The 19,339-nt window shown below is 49.9% G+C and overlaps 2 protein-coding genes across 5 annotated transcripts in view; both read right to left on the bottom strand.

Annotated features, from left to right (window-relative positions):
* The window catches only part of LOC310837584 (uncharacterized protein), a 128,206-nt gene that overhangs the window by 94,783 nt on the left and 14,084 nt on the right, over nucleotides 1-19,339 (bottom strand). The gene's annotated exons all lie outside the window — the stretch shown is intronic.
* On the bottom strand, nucleotides 10,781-17,317 carry LOC310837415 (uncharacterized protein). Of its 4 annotated transcripts, none has more exons than XM_083723980.1 (4): nucleotides 17,203-17,317; nucleotides 14,348-15,380; nucleotides 13,238-13,352; nucleotides 10,781-12,354 (listed from the first exon to the last, which is right to left on the bottom strand). In XM_083723980.1, exons 2-4 carry the CDS (start codon nucleotides 15,167-15,169, stop codon nucleotides 11,279-11,281), a joined length of 2,013 nt encoding a protein of 670 aa, XP_083580106.1. In that variant the 5' UTR covers nucleotides 15,170-15,380; nucleotides 17,203-17,317; the 3' UTR covers nucleotides 10,781-11,278. The 4 variants fall into 4 exon arrangements, with proteins under 4 accessions (XP_083580106.1, XP_083580104.1, XP_083580107.1 ...); XM_083723978.1 differs by having other exon boundaries at nucleotides 17,190-17,308; XM_083723981.1 differs by having other exon boundaries at nucleotides 14,348-15,376; nucleotides 17,171-17,302.

Genomic DNA, 19,339 nt, shown 5'->3' with positions numbered 1-19,339 from the left:
CGTAGGACTACATTGCAGCAAATTTGTAATTGCATCACTAAGTGGCGTGCAGAGGGAAATACCTTAAGTTCTGAAAGGTGCAGACAGATTGCAAGGAAATGACAATTCAGATAAAAGTTGAATCCTATGCAGAACAAGCCCAAGTGCCCCATTCAGTGTTGGTAAATGGTGATAATGCAATCACCCTGGTCTTTTGCTTTCTTGGTTAACGCCTGCAAGCAACCATTGTCTCTCTTCATTTGCAAATGAATAAAACGAGACTTCCTGATAAGTTTTAGTCCAGCAATTTGAAGCTGGAGCCTCCCTTCGGAATTAATTTGTTACTATTGATTCAGTTTCCTTCCTCCAAAGAAGCCATCACAAACGCAAAAGATCTGAAAGTCTCAAAGGCATCACCACTGCCCCCTACCCTATAAAAACATTATTCAGAATAGTGGGTTGCATGAGCCGCCAAGGATATTTCCCCCCCCACTCTAGTGACCAGGGGATGACCAATCTCTCTCCATCTCTCCCCACTTCTCAAAACTCATATTTTCCTTGTGTATGCAACATACATTTAAAGCATATCCTTCTCCCCCCCCCCCCGCCTATCCTAGGCTTTGTAGTTTATTGAGGGTGCTGGGAATTGTAGTTCTGCAAACTACAACTCGGGACGCAGGTGGCGCTGTGGGTTAAAGCCTCAGCGCCTAGGACTTGCCGATCAAAAGGTTGGCGGTTCGAATCCCTGCGGCGGGGTGCGCTCCCGCTGCTCGGTCCCAGCGCCTGCCAACCTAGCAGTTCGAAAGCACCTCCGGGTGCAAGTAGATAAATAGGGACCGCTTACCAGCAGGAAGGTAAACGGCGTTTCCGTGTGCGGCTCTGGCTCGCCAGAGCAGCGATGTCACGCTGGCCACGTGACCCGGAAGTGTCTCCGGACAGCGCTGGCCCCTGGCCTCTTGAGTGAGATGGGCGCACAACCCCAGAGTCTGTCAAGACTGGCCCGTACGGGCAGGGGTACCTTTACCTTTACCTTTAAACTACAACTCCCAGGATTTTTTGTGGGGAAGGCTTGTGCTATGAAAGCAGGACGTGTGTGCGGCTGCTGTCCTCATCCCTTCCTGAAATGAAGCAAAGCTCTTCCCTGAAATTCACACTGCAAGTTCCTAGCGGCAGGGGACTGTGTTTTTGTGCTTGTTTTTTTAAAAAAACAAACAGCACTGTGAGCATTATCCATTCCTAATAAAATTATTTTTATCAGAAATCCTGCTTCTACATCCGAGGCAGCTGCCACTCTCCGCAACCTGATTGGCCTACAGGTGAATCTCGGAATTAGCCAATCACGTGGGGCCCATTGTGTAAATAATGTATATAAAGCAGACATTCTGGGGGAATTCCATTCCTCCTCACCACTATGAGCTGAATAAAGAGCATGAAATCCACTCTCGACTCCGAATATATTTCAGATACCCTCCACATGCCTCTGCGGAAAAGTTTTAACAGGGCTTTCTTGAAGAGAAGAGGGTATATTGGACGGACAAGGAAACCTGTGGGCCTCCAGAGGTGGCTGGGCCCCTAGCAGCCACAGGCAGCGTTGCCCAATGGTCAGGGATGGTTGAAGTTGGAGTCCAGTAACTACCGGAGGGCCACAGGTTCCCCACCTGTGAGGAATGGGATTCACAACCTTTAGTCGATCAGTCAAATGAGTTTGCCGGTTGATCGATCGATCGATTGATGAAATTGTTTAAGTTTCGCTCTCTGCCATTTGCATAACATTAGTCTGATAGCTATACAGTGGTACCTCTGGTTAAGTACTTAATTCGTTCTGGAGGTCCATTCTTAACCTGAAGCACCACTTTAGCTACTGGGTCCTCCTCCTGCTGCTGCACCGCCAGAGCACGATTTCTGTTCTCCTCTTGAAGCAAAGTTCTTAACCCGAGGTAATATTTCTGGGTTAGCGGAGTCTGTAACCTGAAGCATATGTAACCTGAAGCATATGTAACCCGAGGTACCACTGTATGTGGCCTACCAGATACTTTTAGTCAAAGCACCACAGTGAGGCCTCTTTGGCTTGTCTTCAATTACCAGTAACTTTCACTCGGCTGAAATGATTGACTATGGCCCCATCCTCAGAGTACATTTACAGCAGTGTCACAACACTTTAATCCTGGGAACTGTAGTTTGTTAAGAGTGCTGAGAAAATCAGGAACCAACCCGATGAAAAATTCCAAAAGGACTGGAGCAAATTTATTATTTGAAAGAAAACTATTTTATGAAAACATTTGTAGCATCAACGTGAAATGTTTTGTAATGTGAAATCAAGATGCTGATTTATAAATGAGATTGTGATTTCTTAAGGTTAAAATATGATAACGAAGTTGTCAGGGTTTCAGGGACAGAGAGCGAGGGGGAGGGGTCCCAGGGCGACGAGGAAGAGGACGACGACGACCCGAGGTTGTCAGTGAGTCCGTCAAGTGAATCCGAGGATTCCCAAAAGGGAGCCCCCCTGGTCAGGCCAAGGGGCAGTAGAGAGGGAAGCAGTCAGAAGCAGGGGAACGAAGAGGGAATCCCCAGTGGGGGTTGGAGATCGGGACCGGCCTCTCCGTCGGAACGGAGTGAAGGGGGTGGAGTTGCCAGTGTGTCAGAAAGAGCAGAACAGGAAGCAGAGAGGGGAAGGAGTTCGGAGCAGAACGTCCTGCCGGAAGGGGAGGAGTGTAGTACCGAGAGTAGCGTAACGGTCGAAAGGAAGGTCAGAGGCAACGTACGCGCGCCAAGTTCAAATGTGGAGGCGCGCGGAAATGAGGAGAGCCCTGAGGAGGAGCCTGGTCCCAAAGCACGAAGGAGGGGGGAGCAGGCGTCAGAAGACTCAGCCTCGGGGGAGTCCCGGAGGGAGGGAGCACAGGGGGGCAGGAAGACCCTGCGGAAAAGGAAGGAGAGGAAAAGGTGGAGCAGTACAAGCCTCTTAAGCTGGTGCAGGGGCGGGACTGACTCAGAGGGGACTTCTAACATCTAAGGGTAACAGATGCTGAGCCACGGAGCTTGGATGTAACGACAACAATGTTCTTCAATAAAACCTTTTGTATATAACTTGGACTGGATTTTGGTCTCTTGTGAGCTGGGACCTCGGGTGGCTCTGACAGTAAGTCCCCTCACAAAGAACGCAAATTTTTTTTTTGCAAAGCTCACAAACGGTGACAGCCATGAGTGCGGAGGATCAGCTGACAGCACTGCGAACTACAGTTTCCGAACTCACCGCTGCAGTCCTTGCGTCTCAGAAGAAGCATGACGAAATGGAGAAGCGCTGCCAGGACCTGCAAACAAGGTGGGAGCGTGCAAACAGGGAAGGGTTCCCAGGGTCCAGATCAGAGGGCATTGGACTTGGAAGGCGGGGGGGCAGCCTAGTCACCCACTTCGATGGGAACCTGAAGCACTACCCCAGTTTCAGAGCAGATGTTTTGTATGCATTGCACTTGCTTCGTCATGACTTTAAAGATGAGGAGGAGAAAGTGGGGTTTATTGTTTCTCACTTGCATGGGCCGGCCAGAGACTGGTTGTGCAATTTGTGGCGTGAAGATGGCCCTGCCCGCCGCGATTCTGATGAATTCATTAAAGCGATGGATGCCTGCTTCCAGTCAACCGTAGATTTGGATCTTGCACGCAGGGAGATATTTGGACTGCGGCAAGGCAAAGCCACTGTGCGTCAGTACCATTCCAGATTTTTTGCTTTACTGACTGCGTTACGCTGGGAGAAAGACTGCACACCTGTGAGGGATTTGTTCTGGGAGGGTCTCAGCGGTCCCATAAAGGACGAACTTGCCAGGGGAGACAGACCTCAGACCCTGGAGGAGGTGGTGCAGAGGGCTCTGGCGATTGGGATACGTCACGAGGGACGTCCTTGGCACAATGAGGAAGAACGTCAGGTGCGTCCACCAGCGAGGACGTCTTCTTTCATCCCCAAGGAGTTCAGTCAGTCACATCCCTCGCCGCTGGGGAGGCAGGGGGAGGAGCCGATGGAACTTGGTGGTGCTAAGGCTCAAGCAACAGCCAGAGCCCCAGCTTCCGGTGCAGTAAAGGCGAAGCCTCCTAGAGGGACCAGGAAGTGTTACATCTGCGGCAGTGCACTGCACATGGCGAAAGAGTGCCCCCAGAGGCTCCAGAAACACACTGCAGCTTTAGCGACGGTAGCTGCAGAAGTGATCCAGGAAGGGGAACCTCAGGGAAACGACAATGCCTGGCTGGAAGCAGAATTGCTGGGGCTCAGCCAGGCGAATCTGTAGAACAGTCCCCAGCGTCTTTGCAACCCACAGACCCTTTACCACCCAAGCCAGCGGTGCAGCTCACTGCAACACTTCAGTTGCCAAATGGGACCACCCTAGAAGTGCCCCTCACGATCGATTCGGGGAGCAACGCCGATTTCGTGGGGATGCAATTCGTCAAGCAGCATCACATAGCGCTTCTGCCCGCCACAACGCCTCTGAACGTAGTCACGGTGGATGGCAGGAAATTGCTAGGAGGGCAAGTTGTGCAACAGACACCTCCCATGGTGATGCGGATTGGAGATCACCGAGAAGTCATTAGCTTCAATGTCACCCACCTGTCTGACACGCCTATAGTATTGGGCATGAGTTGGCTGGAGAGACACAGTCCTGCTGTAGCGTGGTACCAACGCCAGATCACCTTTTGTTCATCGTACTGTGCTCAAAATTGCATCCAGTCCTGCCAGGAGGAGGGGGCTGAGCAGCAGCTGCGACTTGGCATGGTGCAGGCAGTACCTAGCAAGTACGAAGGGTTCCTGGAGGTTTTCTGCGAGAAGGAAGCTGACCAGTTGCCGCCCCACAGACCTTATGATTGTGCCATCGATCTGGTGCCGGGGGCACAGTTGGCGACTGCAAAGCTGTATTCTATGTCTGAGGACGAAATGCAAGAGCTCAGGGAGTTCATAGAGCACAATTTGAAGCGTGGATTCATCCGGGAATCGAAAGCAGTGGGGGGCAGTCCTGTGTTCTTTGTGAAGAAGAAGGACACGCCCCAAAAGAGACTCATTGTGGACTATAGAACCATAAACAGTATGACCAAACCCAAGGCCTTCCCCATGCCTAAGATTGATGATCTCCTAGCAACCGTGAGGAAGGGGAAGATCTTCACCAAATTGGATCTGCGTGGAGCGTATAACCTCATACGCATCCGGGAAGGCGATGAGTGGAAAACGGCCATGTTCACGCCTCTGGGCACGTATGAATACAGAGTTATGCCGTTTGGTCTCCAAAATGGATCTCACGTCTTCCAAGCCTTTATGCATCACGTGCTAGCGGGACTCCTCTACAAGAAATGTGTGTGTTTCCTCGACGACATCCTGATCTTTTCGGAGACGGAAGAGGCCCACGAGAGGGACGTAAAGGAAGTCCTGCAAAGACTACGGGAGAACAGGCTCTACGCCAAGTTAGAGAAGTGCCAGTTTGATGTGACGGAGGTGGATTTCCTGGGCTACAAGCTGTCCGACAAGGGGCTGGCCATGGACAGCGTCAAGGTCCGCGCGGTGTTGGACTGGAAGAGCCCACGCAATCGGAAGGAAGTCCAGAGATTCGTCGGCTTCGCCAACTTCTACCGCAAATTCATCAGAGGTTTTGCAAAGGAGACGGCAGCGATCACGGACACTCTGAGTTCCAAGAAGAAGAGGTTCGTGTGGACGGAACAGGCGGAGCGCTCTTTTCGGAAGCTTAAAAGCCTTTTCGCCTCCGAGGAGCAGCTGCTGCACGTGAATCCAGGCAGGCCCATGCGAGTAGAGACCGACGCGTCAGACAGGGCGGTTGGAGCCGTGCTCCTGCAAGAAGATCCACATGGGAACTGGAGACCCGGTGCCTTTTACTCCCGAAAGCTCAGCAAGGCGGAGCAAAACTACACCATATGGGACAGAGAGCTGTTGGCCATTCACGCAGTGTTCAAAGCGTGGCGACACTTCCTCATAGGAGCCAAGCACACAGTACAGGTCCGCACGGATCACAAGAACCTAGAGTATTGGCGCACGGCGAAGCTCCAAAGCCAGAGACACATGCGCTGGGCGGAATTCTTCGCGGATTTCGACTTTCGGATAGAGTACATCCCCGGAGATTCCAACGTTATAGCCGATGCGCTATCCAGGAAACCGCAATATCTCGATGAAGCGACACCAGTAGCAGCCAGGCACATTTTCGCACCGCAGGCGTGGTCGTGCGCTGCCATCACAGTAGATCTGGACGCGGTGCGACGCGCGTTGCAAGTGGATCAGTTCGCACAGTCCAAGATGGAGGAGTTGCGCAGAGGTGTGCAGAGTGGCGAAGATTTCCAACTACGCGACGGGCTGCTAACTCGCAAAGGTGCCCTCTACGTGCCAAGCGACGAGCTTCGCGCAAAGGTTCTGCAGCAGTTGCACGACGCCCCCAGTGCGGGCCACTTCGGCAAGGAGAAGACAATAGAACTGGTGGCAAGGGACTTTTGGTGGCCTCGGATGCGTGGAGAGGTAGCGGATTACGTCGCCAGGTGTGACACTTGTCAAAGGTCCAAGCCAGTACACCAGAAGCCAGCGGGGCTGTTGGAACCGCTGGAAACGCCACAGCAACCGTGGGAGAGGGTAGCCCTGGACTTCGTTACTGACCTGCCCAGCTCCAGAGGGAAGACGGCGGTACTGGTGGTTGTGGACCTGTTCACCAAGATGGCGCACTTCATTCCGTGCGCAAAGGTGGCGACGGCGGAACAGACTGCCAAACTCTTCATTGATCACGTGTTCAAGGTGCATGGGCTGCCGCAGTCCATCCTGTCCGACAGGGGGCGCCAGTTTGTTTCCAATTTTTGGCAGAAGCTTTTAGGTATCCTGAACGTCAAGATCAACCTTACGTCGGCGAGACACCCACAGACCAACGGCCAAGCTGAGAGGGTCAACGCGATCATGCAGCAGTACCTGAGATGTTACGCCAATCAGCGACCCGCAGCTTGGGTGGACTACCTGCCGATGGCAGAGTTTGCCTATAACAACACGAAGCACGCGTCCACGGGGGTGACGCCGTTCTTCGCGAACAACGGTCGTCATCCCAGAACCTTCCCGGGGTTCGGGGCACCGAGAGAGGGGGTGCCGCAAGAAGCCGACCAGTTTGCAGCGGAGCTGCAGGAGGTGCACGAAGAGTTGCGGAGACATTTGGAGCTGGCCAAGCAAGCATATAAGGTGCAGGCAGACAAAAACAGGAGAGCGGGGGAGGAGATCCAGGTGGGGGACTGGGTGTGGTTAGCGGCCCAAGCGATGCCAGCCAAGTCGTTGGCCAAGAAGAAGCTAGGGCACAGGCAGTTAGGGCCGTACCAGGTGGAGGCTAAGATCAACCCTGTAGCCTTTCGACTAGCCCTCCCGAAGGTTCCAGAGTGCATCCGGTATTTCACAGGTCGGTGCTCACCCCCTACAAGGCACCGCACAGGTTTCAGGAGTCTGAAACAGTCCCGCAACTACACACTAAGTCACAGGAGAGGGAGAGGGCGCCTAGGGCTGAACCACTCAACGAGGTCACAGAAATCCTGGACTCGAGATGGGGGAAAGAGGGGGTAGAATACTTTCTAGCCACAGAGGGCACTCCAGCCAGTGCCAACGGTTGGGTGCCGGGCTACGCTTTAGACGAACCTCTTCTAAAAGATGAGTTCCATGCCCTTTTCCCGCATAGACCCATGCCAGCCGAGTACTTTGATGACTGGCTCTTTACGCCCACACTCTCAGACAGTACTTTCCGGGGTTTTTCTTCAGCCGAGGAGAGAACGCCAGAATCTAGCCCGCCCAGGGGATCGTGCTCAGGGGTGGACACAGAACCCTCTTATTGGTGGGACGAGCAACCAGAGGAGGACTGGCGCAGGAAATGGCTGACGGGACCTTGGCCGGCAGCACCAGACGAGGTACCAATGGAAGAGGGAGAAGAGAACACTTTGGGTCAAGAACCCGAATTCGAACACTCATACACCGAACTGCAAGCAGAGGATATGGAGGTACACAACCTGTATCCTGCATCCACCTCCGAAGAGCTGCAGCTCCTACAACCTGCACCCGATGGGCGGGAGGGGGGAAGGGGGGGCTTCGAGGGGGGGATGGATGTCAGGGTTTCAGGGACAGAGAGCGAGGGGGAGGGGTCCCAGGGCGACGAGGAAGAGGACGACGACGACCCGAGGTTGTCAGTGAGTCCGTCAAGTGAATCCGAGGATTCCCAAAAGGGAGCCCCCCTGGTCAGGCCAAGGGGCAGTAGAGAGGGAAGCAGTCAGAAGCAGGGGAACGAAGAGGGAATCCCCAGTGGGGGTTGGAGATCGGGACCGGCCTCTCCGTCAGAACGGAGTGAAGGGGGTGGAGTTGCCAGTGTGTCAGAAAGAGCAGAACAGGAAGCAGAGAGGGGAAGGAGTTCGGAGCAGAACGTCCTGCCGGAAGGGGAGGAGTGTAGTACCGAGAGTAGCGTAACGGTCGAAAGGAAGGTCAGAGGCAACGTACGCGCGCCAAGTTCAAATGTGGAGGCGCGCGGAAATGAGGAGAGCCCTGAGGAGGAGCCTGGTCCCAAAGCACGAAGGAGGGGGGAGCAGGCGTCAGAAGACTCAGCCTCGGGGGAGTCCCGGAGGGAGGGAGCACAGGGGGGCAGGAAGACCCTGCGGAAAAGGAAGGAGAGGAAAAGGTGGAGCAGTACAAGCCTCTTAAGCTGGTGCAGGGGCGGGACTGACTCAGAGGGGACTTCTAACATCTAAGGGTAACAGATGCTGAGCCACGGAGCTTGGATGTAACGACAACAATGTTCTTCAATAAAACCTTTTGTATATAACTTGGACTGGATTTTGGTGTCTTGTGAGCTGGGACCTCGGGTGGCTCTGACAGAAGTGATTATGGAAATGCGATAGATATGTTAAATGTTAGAGGGATGTCAGAAAGAGGGATGGAAGGAAGTCAAAGCTCACTTTGAGCAAATAATATAAGTTGTGAATGTGAGTAATGAATTAAAATGGAAAATGGAAAACTAAATAAAAATCATGATATATATATTTTAAAAAAGAGTGCTGAGAGTTGTTAGAAGGCCCCTTGCAGAGCTAGGACAATTCATCAACCGATCCCTCTTGCTGGAGAGCTGTGGGAGTTGCAGTTCTGTGAGAGAAATAGGAGAAATAGGGGTCTCCTAACTTCTCTCCGCACCCTTAAAAAACTACAGTTCCCACAGCTCTTTGGGAAAGCAGTGTGGTACTTTAAATGGACTGTGCAAAATCACTTTTTAGACCTGTAATTTTGTCTCAAAGGGAAGTTGAAAAGACAGGCAACGAAAGAGAGAATAAAACAGATAACTTTTTTTATTTTTTAAAACAGCATTTCATTAGTCGAGAACAGGGGTGGGCCTGTGGACTACCACCTCCATCATCCCTTGCCATTGGCGATCTTCGTTAGGGCTGATGGAGTCGGAGTCCAACAAGGAATTGGCCACCCCATCTGCGGAACTCCCCGCCACAAGGCCTTAAACCAGCCTCCCCCAATCTGGTGCCCTCCAGATATTGCTGGACTCCCAAGTCCCATCATCCCAGACCACTGGCTGTGTTGGCTGGGGCTGATTGGAGTTGAGGTGGTGGGAGCTTTAGTTCAACGGTATCTTGGAGTGGAGGGGCGCTCGATCAAACATATATTAAAACTGATTTAATCTGCTTATTTAATTCATTTAACGGGCGCTGCAGCTCTTGTGGGGAGGGAAAGATTAAATCATGGGAAGGGGAGGTATCTTAAGATAATGCTGCAGGCACCTGATGAAATGGTGCATAAAAGCATCCGCTATTAAAAAGATTTATGTAAATCTCAAAAGGTGCTGCAAAGTCTTTTTGCTTTCCTTGGCAAAACAACAATTTCACTGCTAATTCATCTTTTAAGAATCAGATTTCACTGTTAAATCACAGTTAAGTCATCCAAACAACAATTTCAACGGGGTGGGGGGGAAATCAATGCTGATTCATCTGGTCATAACTTATTATTAAAATGATGATAGGAAGTTCAATTCCTTTCCACCCCTTTCCCTTTCACATCCTTTTTTTTTTTTTTTTTTTTGGTCCTCTAAACCTCCAAGCCACTTTGGTCTTTCCGCCAAAATCCCTCACCGAAGGCACTTCGCAAGCACTTAGTGTTGCTTCCAGTCTTATAATCTTACTGCGAAGTTTAGTTATTTGCCGCTATTTAACTATTTAGAATACTGCTTTATTTGATGTAAGTTATGTGAAAAGTTATTCTCATTCTTCTTGTATCAGATCAGATTGTTATTGCTAACATTTGACATTTTATTGTAATAATAATAATAATAATAATAATAATAATAATAATAATACAGTGGTGCCCCGCAAGACGAATGCCTCGCAAGACGAAAAACCCGCAAGACGAAAGGGTTTTCCGTTTTTTGAGGCACTTCGCAAGCCGAATTTCCCTATGGGCTTGCTTCGCAAGAAGAAAGCCCATAGGGAAATCTCCGGGGACCTCTTTTAAATGCTGGCGGTGGGGAGCAAAGCCTTTCCCCCCCTCCGGCCTTCAGAAGAGGTCCAGGACCTCTTCTGAAGGCCGGCGGGGGGCAAAAGTCTTTGCTCCCCCCTGCCTGCCTTCCCAGGGGCTTTTAAATCGCCCCGGGACAGCGGAGAAGTCCTCCGCTGTCCCGGGGTTTTTTTAAATGCTGGCGGGCGACAGCGAAGCTTTCGCTGCTGCCCCCAGCCTTCAGAAGAGGTCGGGGGACAGACTGTCCCCGGACCTGGTCTGAAGGCGGTTTCCATAGGAACGCATTGATTGATTTTCAATGCATTCAATGCAATGATTTTAAATGCATTCCTATGGGAAACCGTGCTTCGCAAGACGAAAAACTCGCAAGAAGAAAAAACTTGCGGAACGAATTAATTTCGTCTTGCGAGGCACCACTGTAATTTATTATTTGTACCCCTCCCATCTGGCTGGGTCTCCCCAGACACTCTGAGCAGCTTCCAACAAAGATTAAAAATACATTAAAATATGTGTTGGAAGCCACTCAGAGTGGGTATAAATAATCAGATGGGTGGGGTATAAATAATAAAGTTCCACTCTCGACTCCGAGTATATTTCTGTTGTTGTTAAGGTAGATCAATATCATCTGCCCCACATATTGCGGATGAGTGGGGCTGAGTGCGGGAGTAGAAACGAGAGAGAGGATTGCCCAAGTCTTCCTAACGAATTTGTGGAACGGAGGGATACAGCCAACATGCAAAGGCCTAAGCTCCATATAAATTTTAAAAATAAATGTAATTTACCCGCCTTATAAAATTAAGGGGGGTTTCAGGCCGACGTTGCCGCTTTTGTGCTGGCGTGGCTCAGCTTGTGTTTCATAAGGTGCGACCTGTCGGTGAAGCTGTCCCCGCAGTCTAAACATTTGTACGACTTGAACCCTTTGTGGGTGTTCTGGTGGAAGTTGAGGTGCGAGCTCTGGGTGAACGACTTCCCGCAGGTGAGGCACTTGTAAGCCTTCTCCCCGGTGTGGATCTTCTGGTGCTTGTGAAGGTTGGAGGACTGGCTGAAGCCCTTCCCGCAGGTGGGGCACTTGTGGGCCTTCTCCCCCGTGTGGGTCACCCTGTGCTTCAGGAAGCTGGACCGGTGATCGAAGGCCTTCCCGCAGGTGGGGCACTGGTAGGCCCGCTCTGCCGCGTGGCTCCGCCGGTGTGCGCGGAGGAGCGGGAGCTCGCCGAAGCTCTCCCCGCACCTCGAGCACCGGTAGGTCTTCCCGCCGGCGTGCGCCTTGCGGTGCTGGCAAAACTTGGCGCGCTGGCCGAAGCTCTTCCCACAATCGGGGCACCGGTATATCGGGGCGCCCACGTGCATTTTCATGTGCTTCTGGAGGTTGGACGACTGGTGGAAGCCCTTGCCGCAGTCCCCGCACTTGTAGGGCTTTTCGCCCGTGTGCAGGCGCCTGTGCTTCGTGAGGTGAGAGCGCGCCCGGAAGGCCTTCTGGCAGTAGGAGCATTCGTAGGGCTTCTCGCCGGTGTGGATGAGGTGGTGCTGGGACAGGTAGGAGCGCCGGCAGAAACTCTTCCCGCACTCGGAGCATTTGTAGGGTCCTGGCCCAGGGCGGAGGCCCAGCGGCGGCTTCGGTTTGACACTATTCCCATTTGGGGAGGCAGTGGCCTCGGTCTCCGGGGTCCCTGGCAGCTCCCAGGCAGCTGTTTTCTTTGGACTTGTTTCTGTCCCTCTCGCCAGCCCATTAGGACCTCTGGGTACTTCTTCCTGATTGTTGGACGAGGGAACGTCTCGCCCCGTGCTTTGCAGCTGCGGCCCCCGGGGTTCTCTCTGCAAGGAACTTTCTAAGAGGTGGCAGGTCTTTGCGTCCCCAGAAACGGGCTCGTCTAGTGTGGGTTCGCCTGGAAAGAGGGAGAAAGAACATGGCACAACTTTTAAAACGTCGACACATTATTTAATTAGAATTGCAGAAGTGGCTGAGATCCGAAAGGGCATCAAGTTCCTCTCCCAGCCAATGCAGAAAATAGTTATTGTATTATTTTTATTTATTTCAGTTTATTTTAATTTTTATTCATTGCATTGATTAATCACCCGGTTAATAATTCTCTGGAATTGTAGAGTTGGGAGAAGACCTCAAAGGCATCTTAGTCTAGCTCCCACCCTTACCCTTAAAGGTAAAGGGATCCCTGACCATTAGGTCAAGTTGCAGATGACTCTGGGGTTGCAGTGCTCATCTCGCTTTACTGGCTGAGGGATCCGGCGTACAGCTTCCGGGTCATGTGGCCAGCATGACTAAGCCGCTTCTGGCGAGCCAGAGCAGCACACGGAAACTCCGTTTACCTTCCCGCCAGAGCGGTACCTATTTATCTACTTGCACTTTGACGTGCTTTTGAACTGGTAGGTTGGCAGGAGCAGGGACCGAGCAACGGGAGCTCACCCCATCGTGGGGATTCGAACTGCCGATCTTCTGATCGGCAAGTCCTAGGCTCTGTGGTTTAACCCACAGCGCCACCCACGTCCCTTCCCTTACTCTAACCCTAACCCTCCTCTTCTTCCTCACATGTGCCCCCTGTGGCTTCCTCAGATCTGATCTGGAGGGTAAGGAGAAGCCCCAGAACAGAATTATGGGAGAAGTCCCAGAAGAACGGAAAGGAGTCGTGCAAGAACATCTGAATTTCCAGCATGCTGGAGGAGGAAGGCAGAAATGGGCATTGTGGGAATTGGAGTCATCTAATAACACAGATTTCTCCATCCCTGGTCTAAAGAAGAAGAAGACAGCCTTACACAACAGAAAACCAGCATGGTTAGCATCACTGATCTCCCAGCTGGGCCCCAGCACCTCTTCGGGCTCCAGAACCTCCTCTTCCTTGGGGGGATTCACATTCGCCTCTGTAGGCACCTGAATCAGGCACAAAATACAGCAAGAAAAATCAAGAGTGTGGCCGTTGTGAGCTTAAATCGGATTTGGCACCTGCCAATCGCGCTGAAAGTTGTCAATATAATATTATTATTTATTTAATTTATATACTGCCCTATACCTGGAGGTCTCAGGGCGATTCACAAAAAGATCACAATATATAAAATCTAAATCTAAACCACAACCGATGGTTGGATAGTGTCTTCGAAGCTACAGACATGAGTCTGACCAAACTGCGGGAGGCAGTGGAAGACAGAAGTGCCTGGTGTGCTCTGGTCCATGGGGTCACGAAGAGTCGGACACGACTAAACGACTAAACAACAACAAACCACAACCCAATAACAACCCCCCAGAAAGTGCCACATTTTAAAAGTGTATAGGATGTCAGTCAGGTCAACCAAAGGCCTGGTTAAAAATGGATGTTTTTGCCTGCCACCTAAAGGTGTATAGTGAAGTCAAAAGGTGAACTTTCATGGGGAGAACATTCCACATGTGGGGAGCCACTACAGAGAAGGCCCTGTTCTCGCGTTGCCACCATCTGGACCTCCCGAGGAGGTGGCACACGAAGGAGGGCCTCAGAAGATGACCTCAGGGTCCGGGTAGGTTCATATGGCAAGAGGCATTCACCAACCTTTCTAGGCCAGAGGACACAATTGGAATTTCAAGAAAATGGCCGCACATCACAAAATGGCTCCCCAGTGGAGGGCGGCATGACACAAAACAGCTACGTTGGCTGTGTGTCGCGTCACACAAAATGGCTGTCACATTGATATTGTTGAATACCTTTCGTGGCCAAGACCGACAACGTCCATTGTTGGGGAATGCAAGTGCAGGGAGGGCAATTGACCTCAGGTCCTGCTAAGGATCCACTGTGAGATTAAGATGCTAGACGAGATGGTCCAGGTTCTTCTGTACGTTCCCCACCCCATTCCTGAGATTTAACAGAATTATAATGGGGGTTCACTACCCTGTCTCACCTGCTGCTCCTGTTCCTCCACCTGCAGCTGCCTCAGCAGGAAATCCTCGGCCAGGGCCACCGCCTGGGAGCAGGTCTCTGGGCCGCGATCCCTGACCCAACTCTGGATCTCCGCTGGCAGGATGGCCAGGAACTGCTCCAGGATCAGCAACTCCAGGATCTGCTCCTTGGAGTGCCTCTCCACCTTCAACCACCGCCAGCACAGATCCTGGAGGCAGCTGTAGGCCCCTCTCGGCCCCTCGGCTTCCTGGTAGCAGAAGCGCCGGAAGTACTGGCGGTTCTTCTCCCTGGTGAGGGCGTCCCTGCGCAAGATGGCCGCCTTCACTTTCCCATAATCCTCTCTGTCTCTGGCCTCCAGGCTCCAAAAGGCCCGCTCAGCTTCCCCGCTGAGGGCCGGCAGCAGCCTGGCCGCCCACTCTTCCCGGGGCCACCGGCAGGCTTTGGCCACTTGCTCGAAGGAGGCCAGGAAGGCCTTGGCGTCGTCCCAGGGGGTGGGCTCCTCCAGAAGCTGGGTGGCCTCCCACCTCAAGTTGGGGGACTCCAAGGTCCCCAGGAACTCTTGCCACTGGGTCTCCCATTCCTGAAGGAGCCCTTCGCCTGGAACCTGCATCAGCTGTCTCCCCGATGCCTTGCAAAGCAATTCCCGAATGCTCCCCGCCTGGAAGACGCGAGGGGCTCTTTCGGACCCTTCCGCCCCCATCTCGGGTTCAAATTCTGAGAAGCTGGTCTCCTCTGTTTTGATCTTGGGCCGTCCTTCCTGCCCGGAAGGGACTTCTTCTCGGGAATCCGGCGATGCCATGACAAACCCCTCTGCCATTTCCATTGCCCACCACCCAAAGATAAGGATGGGGAATCTTCCTCCTGAACCTTGGAAGCTAAAAAAAGTCCTAAGCCTGCTGGACCAGTGACCTGATTCCGTAGAAGGGCAGATATAGCTGTTGGAGCAGTAATAGGTGCCCAGTTCTCCTGGGGTGGCGTCTATTGTTTTCTCGCCAAAGATGCGGTGAAAACTCCAGAATAAACACCAAATCTGCCTGCAGGAGAAAAGAACACAGACCAAAATATTTTATTTATTTATTTAGAAGAATAGATATAAAACCCCCAGTTCTTTTTTTTTTTTTTTAGTGTGGCAGTCTCCAGTAAAATCATGGAAATATCACAGAATATCCTATACCCTTTTATTCTTATTATTTCTTAATTTGTTATTTGCATTTTCAGAAACATCCTATACGCTTTCAAATGTGTTTCTGCGATGGGGTGGCAGGGAAGGTGGGTTTTATTGTTTTGGTTGTTGTTGCTCTCTTTATTACATATTTTGTGGTTTTATCTTGTATCTTCATGTTATGAACTGTCCAGAGATCTATGGATTAATAATAATAATAATAATAATAATAATAATAATAATAATAATAATAATAATTTATTTATACCCCGCCCATCTGGCTGGGTTTTCCCAGCCACGCTGGGCGGCTTCCAACAAAATACTAAAATACAATAACCTATTAAACATTAAAAGCTTCCCTAAACAAGGCTACCTTCAGATGTCTTCTACAGGTTTGGTAGTTATTTTTCTCTTTGACATCTGGTGGGAGGGCATTCCACAGGGCAGGTGCCACCACCGAGAAGGCCCTCTGCCTGATTCCCTGTAACTTGGCTTCTCGCAGTGCGCAGTATAGGTGAAGGGCGGTATAGAAGTTTAATAAATAATAAAAATAATAATTTAAAAACGTTTAAAAACCTTAACACAATCAAATCATAAAATACAGGATGAATGACCGACATGGAATCAAATCAATTCTCTACAAAGTCTTGGAGAAACAGCAGAAATACCAGGATGGCAAGTCTCTTTCTGATTTCCACAGGAACAGTTATTTAAAGGTGTTATCATACCACTTTAAACAGTCATGGCTTCCCACAAATAATCCTGGGAAGTATAGTTTGCTAAGGGTAGAGAGCAGTTTATTTATCATTTTACATTTACATAAATTACAGAGTTTAAACCATACAAGCATATTCAACTTCCCTTCACTCCCTTCTATGGTTCATTTTATTTCACCTTTACTGCCACATATTCTAATTAACCCTCACTTTTCCTTTCCTGGTTTTCCCTTCCATTATAAATTAACTGCTCAATTTATTTTAGTTTAAAGTGGTTTACAGTAGTTTTTCGAACATTCCGCAATTCCCCATTATTATTTTTAAAGTTCTTTCTTCCTGATCACTTATTTTTCCAGTTAAACTAGCCATTTCTACATGAAAAAAATTCCTTCCAGTAGCACCTTAAAGACCAACTAAGTCAGTTCTTGGTATGAGCTTTCGTGTGCATGCACACTTCTTCAGATGCACACGAAAGCTCATACCAAGAACTGACTTAGTTGGTCTTTAAGGTGCTACTGGAAGGAATTTTTTTTGTTTTGACTATGGCAGACCAACACGGCTACCTATCTGTAACATTTCTACATGTTCCATCAATTTCGTCTGCCAGCGGGTGCTGAGAGATGTTAGGAGACCAGTGTGGCTTAAAAAAACATTCCCTCTTGCCAGGGAAATCTTGGGAATTGTAGCTCTGCAGGCATGGAAATAGAAACACTGACAAAACAGTGTTTCCCAAATTCTTTGGGTGAATGTTCCTATGTCAGCAGAGGGCTGCTGCCTCTCAGATCATCTGCTTTTCATGCACAATGTCCCCATGGCATGTCCAGGTAAGAAACACACCTGATACTCTGGGGAGCTGCTGCCAGCCAGTGTTGACAGCACTGGGGTAGATGCACCAAGGGTCAGAATGTGGGGACAAGGCAGCTTTTCTTGGGGGCACCACCTCAACTTTCCTCTTCTCCACTCACCAGCCAGCTTCACCTTGAATCTCCGGCTAGGCGAAAGTCTCAAGACAGCCGGCTTTCTGTTTCCAGTAAGTAAAAGAGGAAATAATTAAGGGAAGGAGGTGGAGGAACCGGAAAAGCAGATATTCTCTTTTTTGAAACATGTCACATCCACATGACTTCTCATATGCACACCTCTCTAGAAATGGCACATTTGCTACTTTAACCCTTCCCATGCGCAAGGGACACTTGGTGCATGAAAAAATTCTCCTCATAGACCCTCCACCAGGGGTCAGCAAACTTTTTCAGCAGGGGGCCGGTCCACTGTCCCTCAGACCTTGTGGGGGGCCGGACTATATTTTGAAGGGGGGAAACTGAACAAATTCCTATGCCCCACAAATAACCCAGAGATACATTTTAAATAAAAGCACACATTCTACTCCTGTAAAAACACCAGGCAGGCCCCACAAATAACCCAGCTGCATTTTAAATACAGTGGTACCTCGGGTTACATACACTTCAGGTTACAGATGCTTCAGGTTACAGACTCCACTAACCCAGAAATAGTACCTCGGGTTAAGAACTTTGCTTCAGGATGAGAACAGAAATCGTGCGGCGGCAGCGGGAGGCCCCATTAGCTAAAGTGGTGCTTCAGGTTAAGAACAGGTTCAAGTTAAGAATGGACCTCCGGGACAAATTAAGTACTTAACCCGAGGTACCACTGTAAAAGGACACATTCTACTCATGTAACAACACGCTGATTCCTGGACCGTCCATGGGCCGGATTTAGAAGGCGATTGGGCCGGATCCGGCCCCTGGGCCTTAGTTTGCCTACCCATGCTCCACACTAAGGGTCGATGTGCTACATAGGAGCCAACTTCTAATGCCAAAGTCCCTTTGGGGGCCCAGTAAAATACAGTGGTACCTCGGGTTAAGAACTTAATTCGTTCTGGAGGTCCGTTCTTAACCTGAAACAGTTCTTAACCTGAGGTACCACTTTAGCTAATTGGGCCCCCGCTGCCACCACGCGATTTCTGTTCTCATCCTGAAGCAAAGTTCTTAACCCGAGGTAATATTTCTGGGTTAGCAGAGTCTGTAACCTGAAGCGTCTGTAACCTGAGGGACCACTGTATTTTATACAAGTGATGAGCTGTAATTCAGCTTCATTGGGTGGGCCCCCATTGGGTCTCCTAGGAGGAAAAGGACCTCTATCATCATCATCATCTATAACCAGCAGGGTTACCCAGGGAGGATGAATGGGGAAAGTTTCAGGACAGGTGAATGCAAGTCATTACTCACACAGTGGAAGCTTTGAACTGTGGAACTCCCTCCCACAGGAGTGTTGTTGGCCAACAGATTCGGAAGACTTTAAAAAAGGGCCGGGCAAATTCATGAGCAAGGCCACCTGTGGCCACCAGAGCAAAGCTCTTGCACCTCTGAATTCCCTGCTGCAGGGATGAAGAAACTCCCCGATGGCATGTAAAATAGTTTGGTCTTTTCAAAGTGGCGACAATAGCATCAACTGGAGCATTGTAGAATCGTTGAGTTGGAAGGGACCCTAAGGGTCATCTAGTCCAATCCCCAGCAATGTGGGCGAGGAGGGGGTTTACAGGTTTGTGTGCATTATTATTATGATTATTTGCTCTTGTTGTTTTTAGGCATTTTGTTATTTTTATGTTGAGAACAGATGATGTGTGGTATATTATATATTATTATTATTATTATTATTATTATTATTATTATTATTATTAGAATTTATATACCACCCTATACCTGGAGGTCTCAGGGCGGTTCACAAAAAAGATCACAATATATAAAATCAAAATAAAAACAATAACATCCCTCCCCCCCAAAGAGGAGCCACATTTTAAAAAGGTATAGGATGTCAATCAGGTCAACCAAATATACAAATTAAAAAAGCATCCATGGCAGATGGACAGATGAATTAAGGAAAGAAAAGAAAAGAAAAGAAAGAAAGAAAGAAAGAAAGAAAGAAAGAAAGAAAGAAAGAAGGCTCTAATTAACAGAGACGTTCGTTCATTTCGGTTGTACGCTACAGAAAACAGTGAATTCTGTAAAGGGAAACATTAGCGAAGTATATTACACTACAATGAACAATATATTTAAACCTGAGGTTCACAATCCTGCTGCCTTATCCTGCTTTTTTAAAGAGA

This window comes from Podarcis gaigeae (genome assembly GCF_964106915.1).
Source record: "Podarcis gaigeae genome assembly, chromosome: 2".
Classification (NCBI taxonomy): domain Eukaryota; kingdom Metazoa; phylum Chordata; class Lepidosauria; order Squamata; family Lacertidae; genus Podarcis; species Podarcis gaigeae.
The sequence above is the reverse complement of the archived record's forward strand: the minus strand, read 5'-3'. Positions and strand labels throughout refer to the sequence as shown.

Bases quoted from the DNA above. Each gene is read 5' to 3' on its own strand.
- LOC310837415 (XM_083723980.1), bottom strand. From the start codon at position 15,169: ATGGAAATGGCAGAGGGGTTTGTCATGGCATCGCCGGATTCCCGAGAA. The intron at 13,353-14,347 runs GTGAGACAGGGT...TGCCTGATTCAG, and splicing joins TGGAGGAACAGGAGCAGCAG to GTGCCTACAGAGGCGAATGT. The intron at 12,355-13,237 runs GTAAGGCTGTCT...CCCTCTTTCCAG, and splicing joins CCATGCTGGTTTTCTGTTGT to GCGAACCCACACTAGACGAG.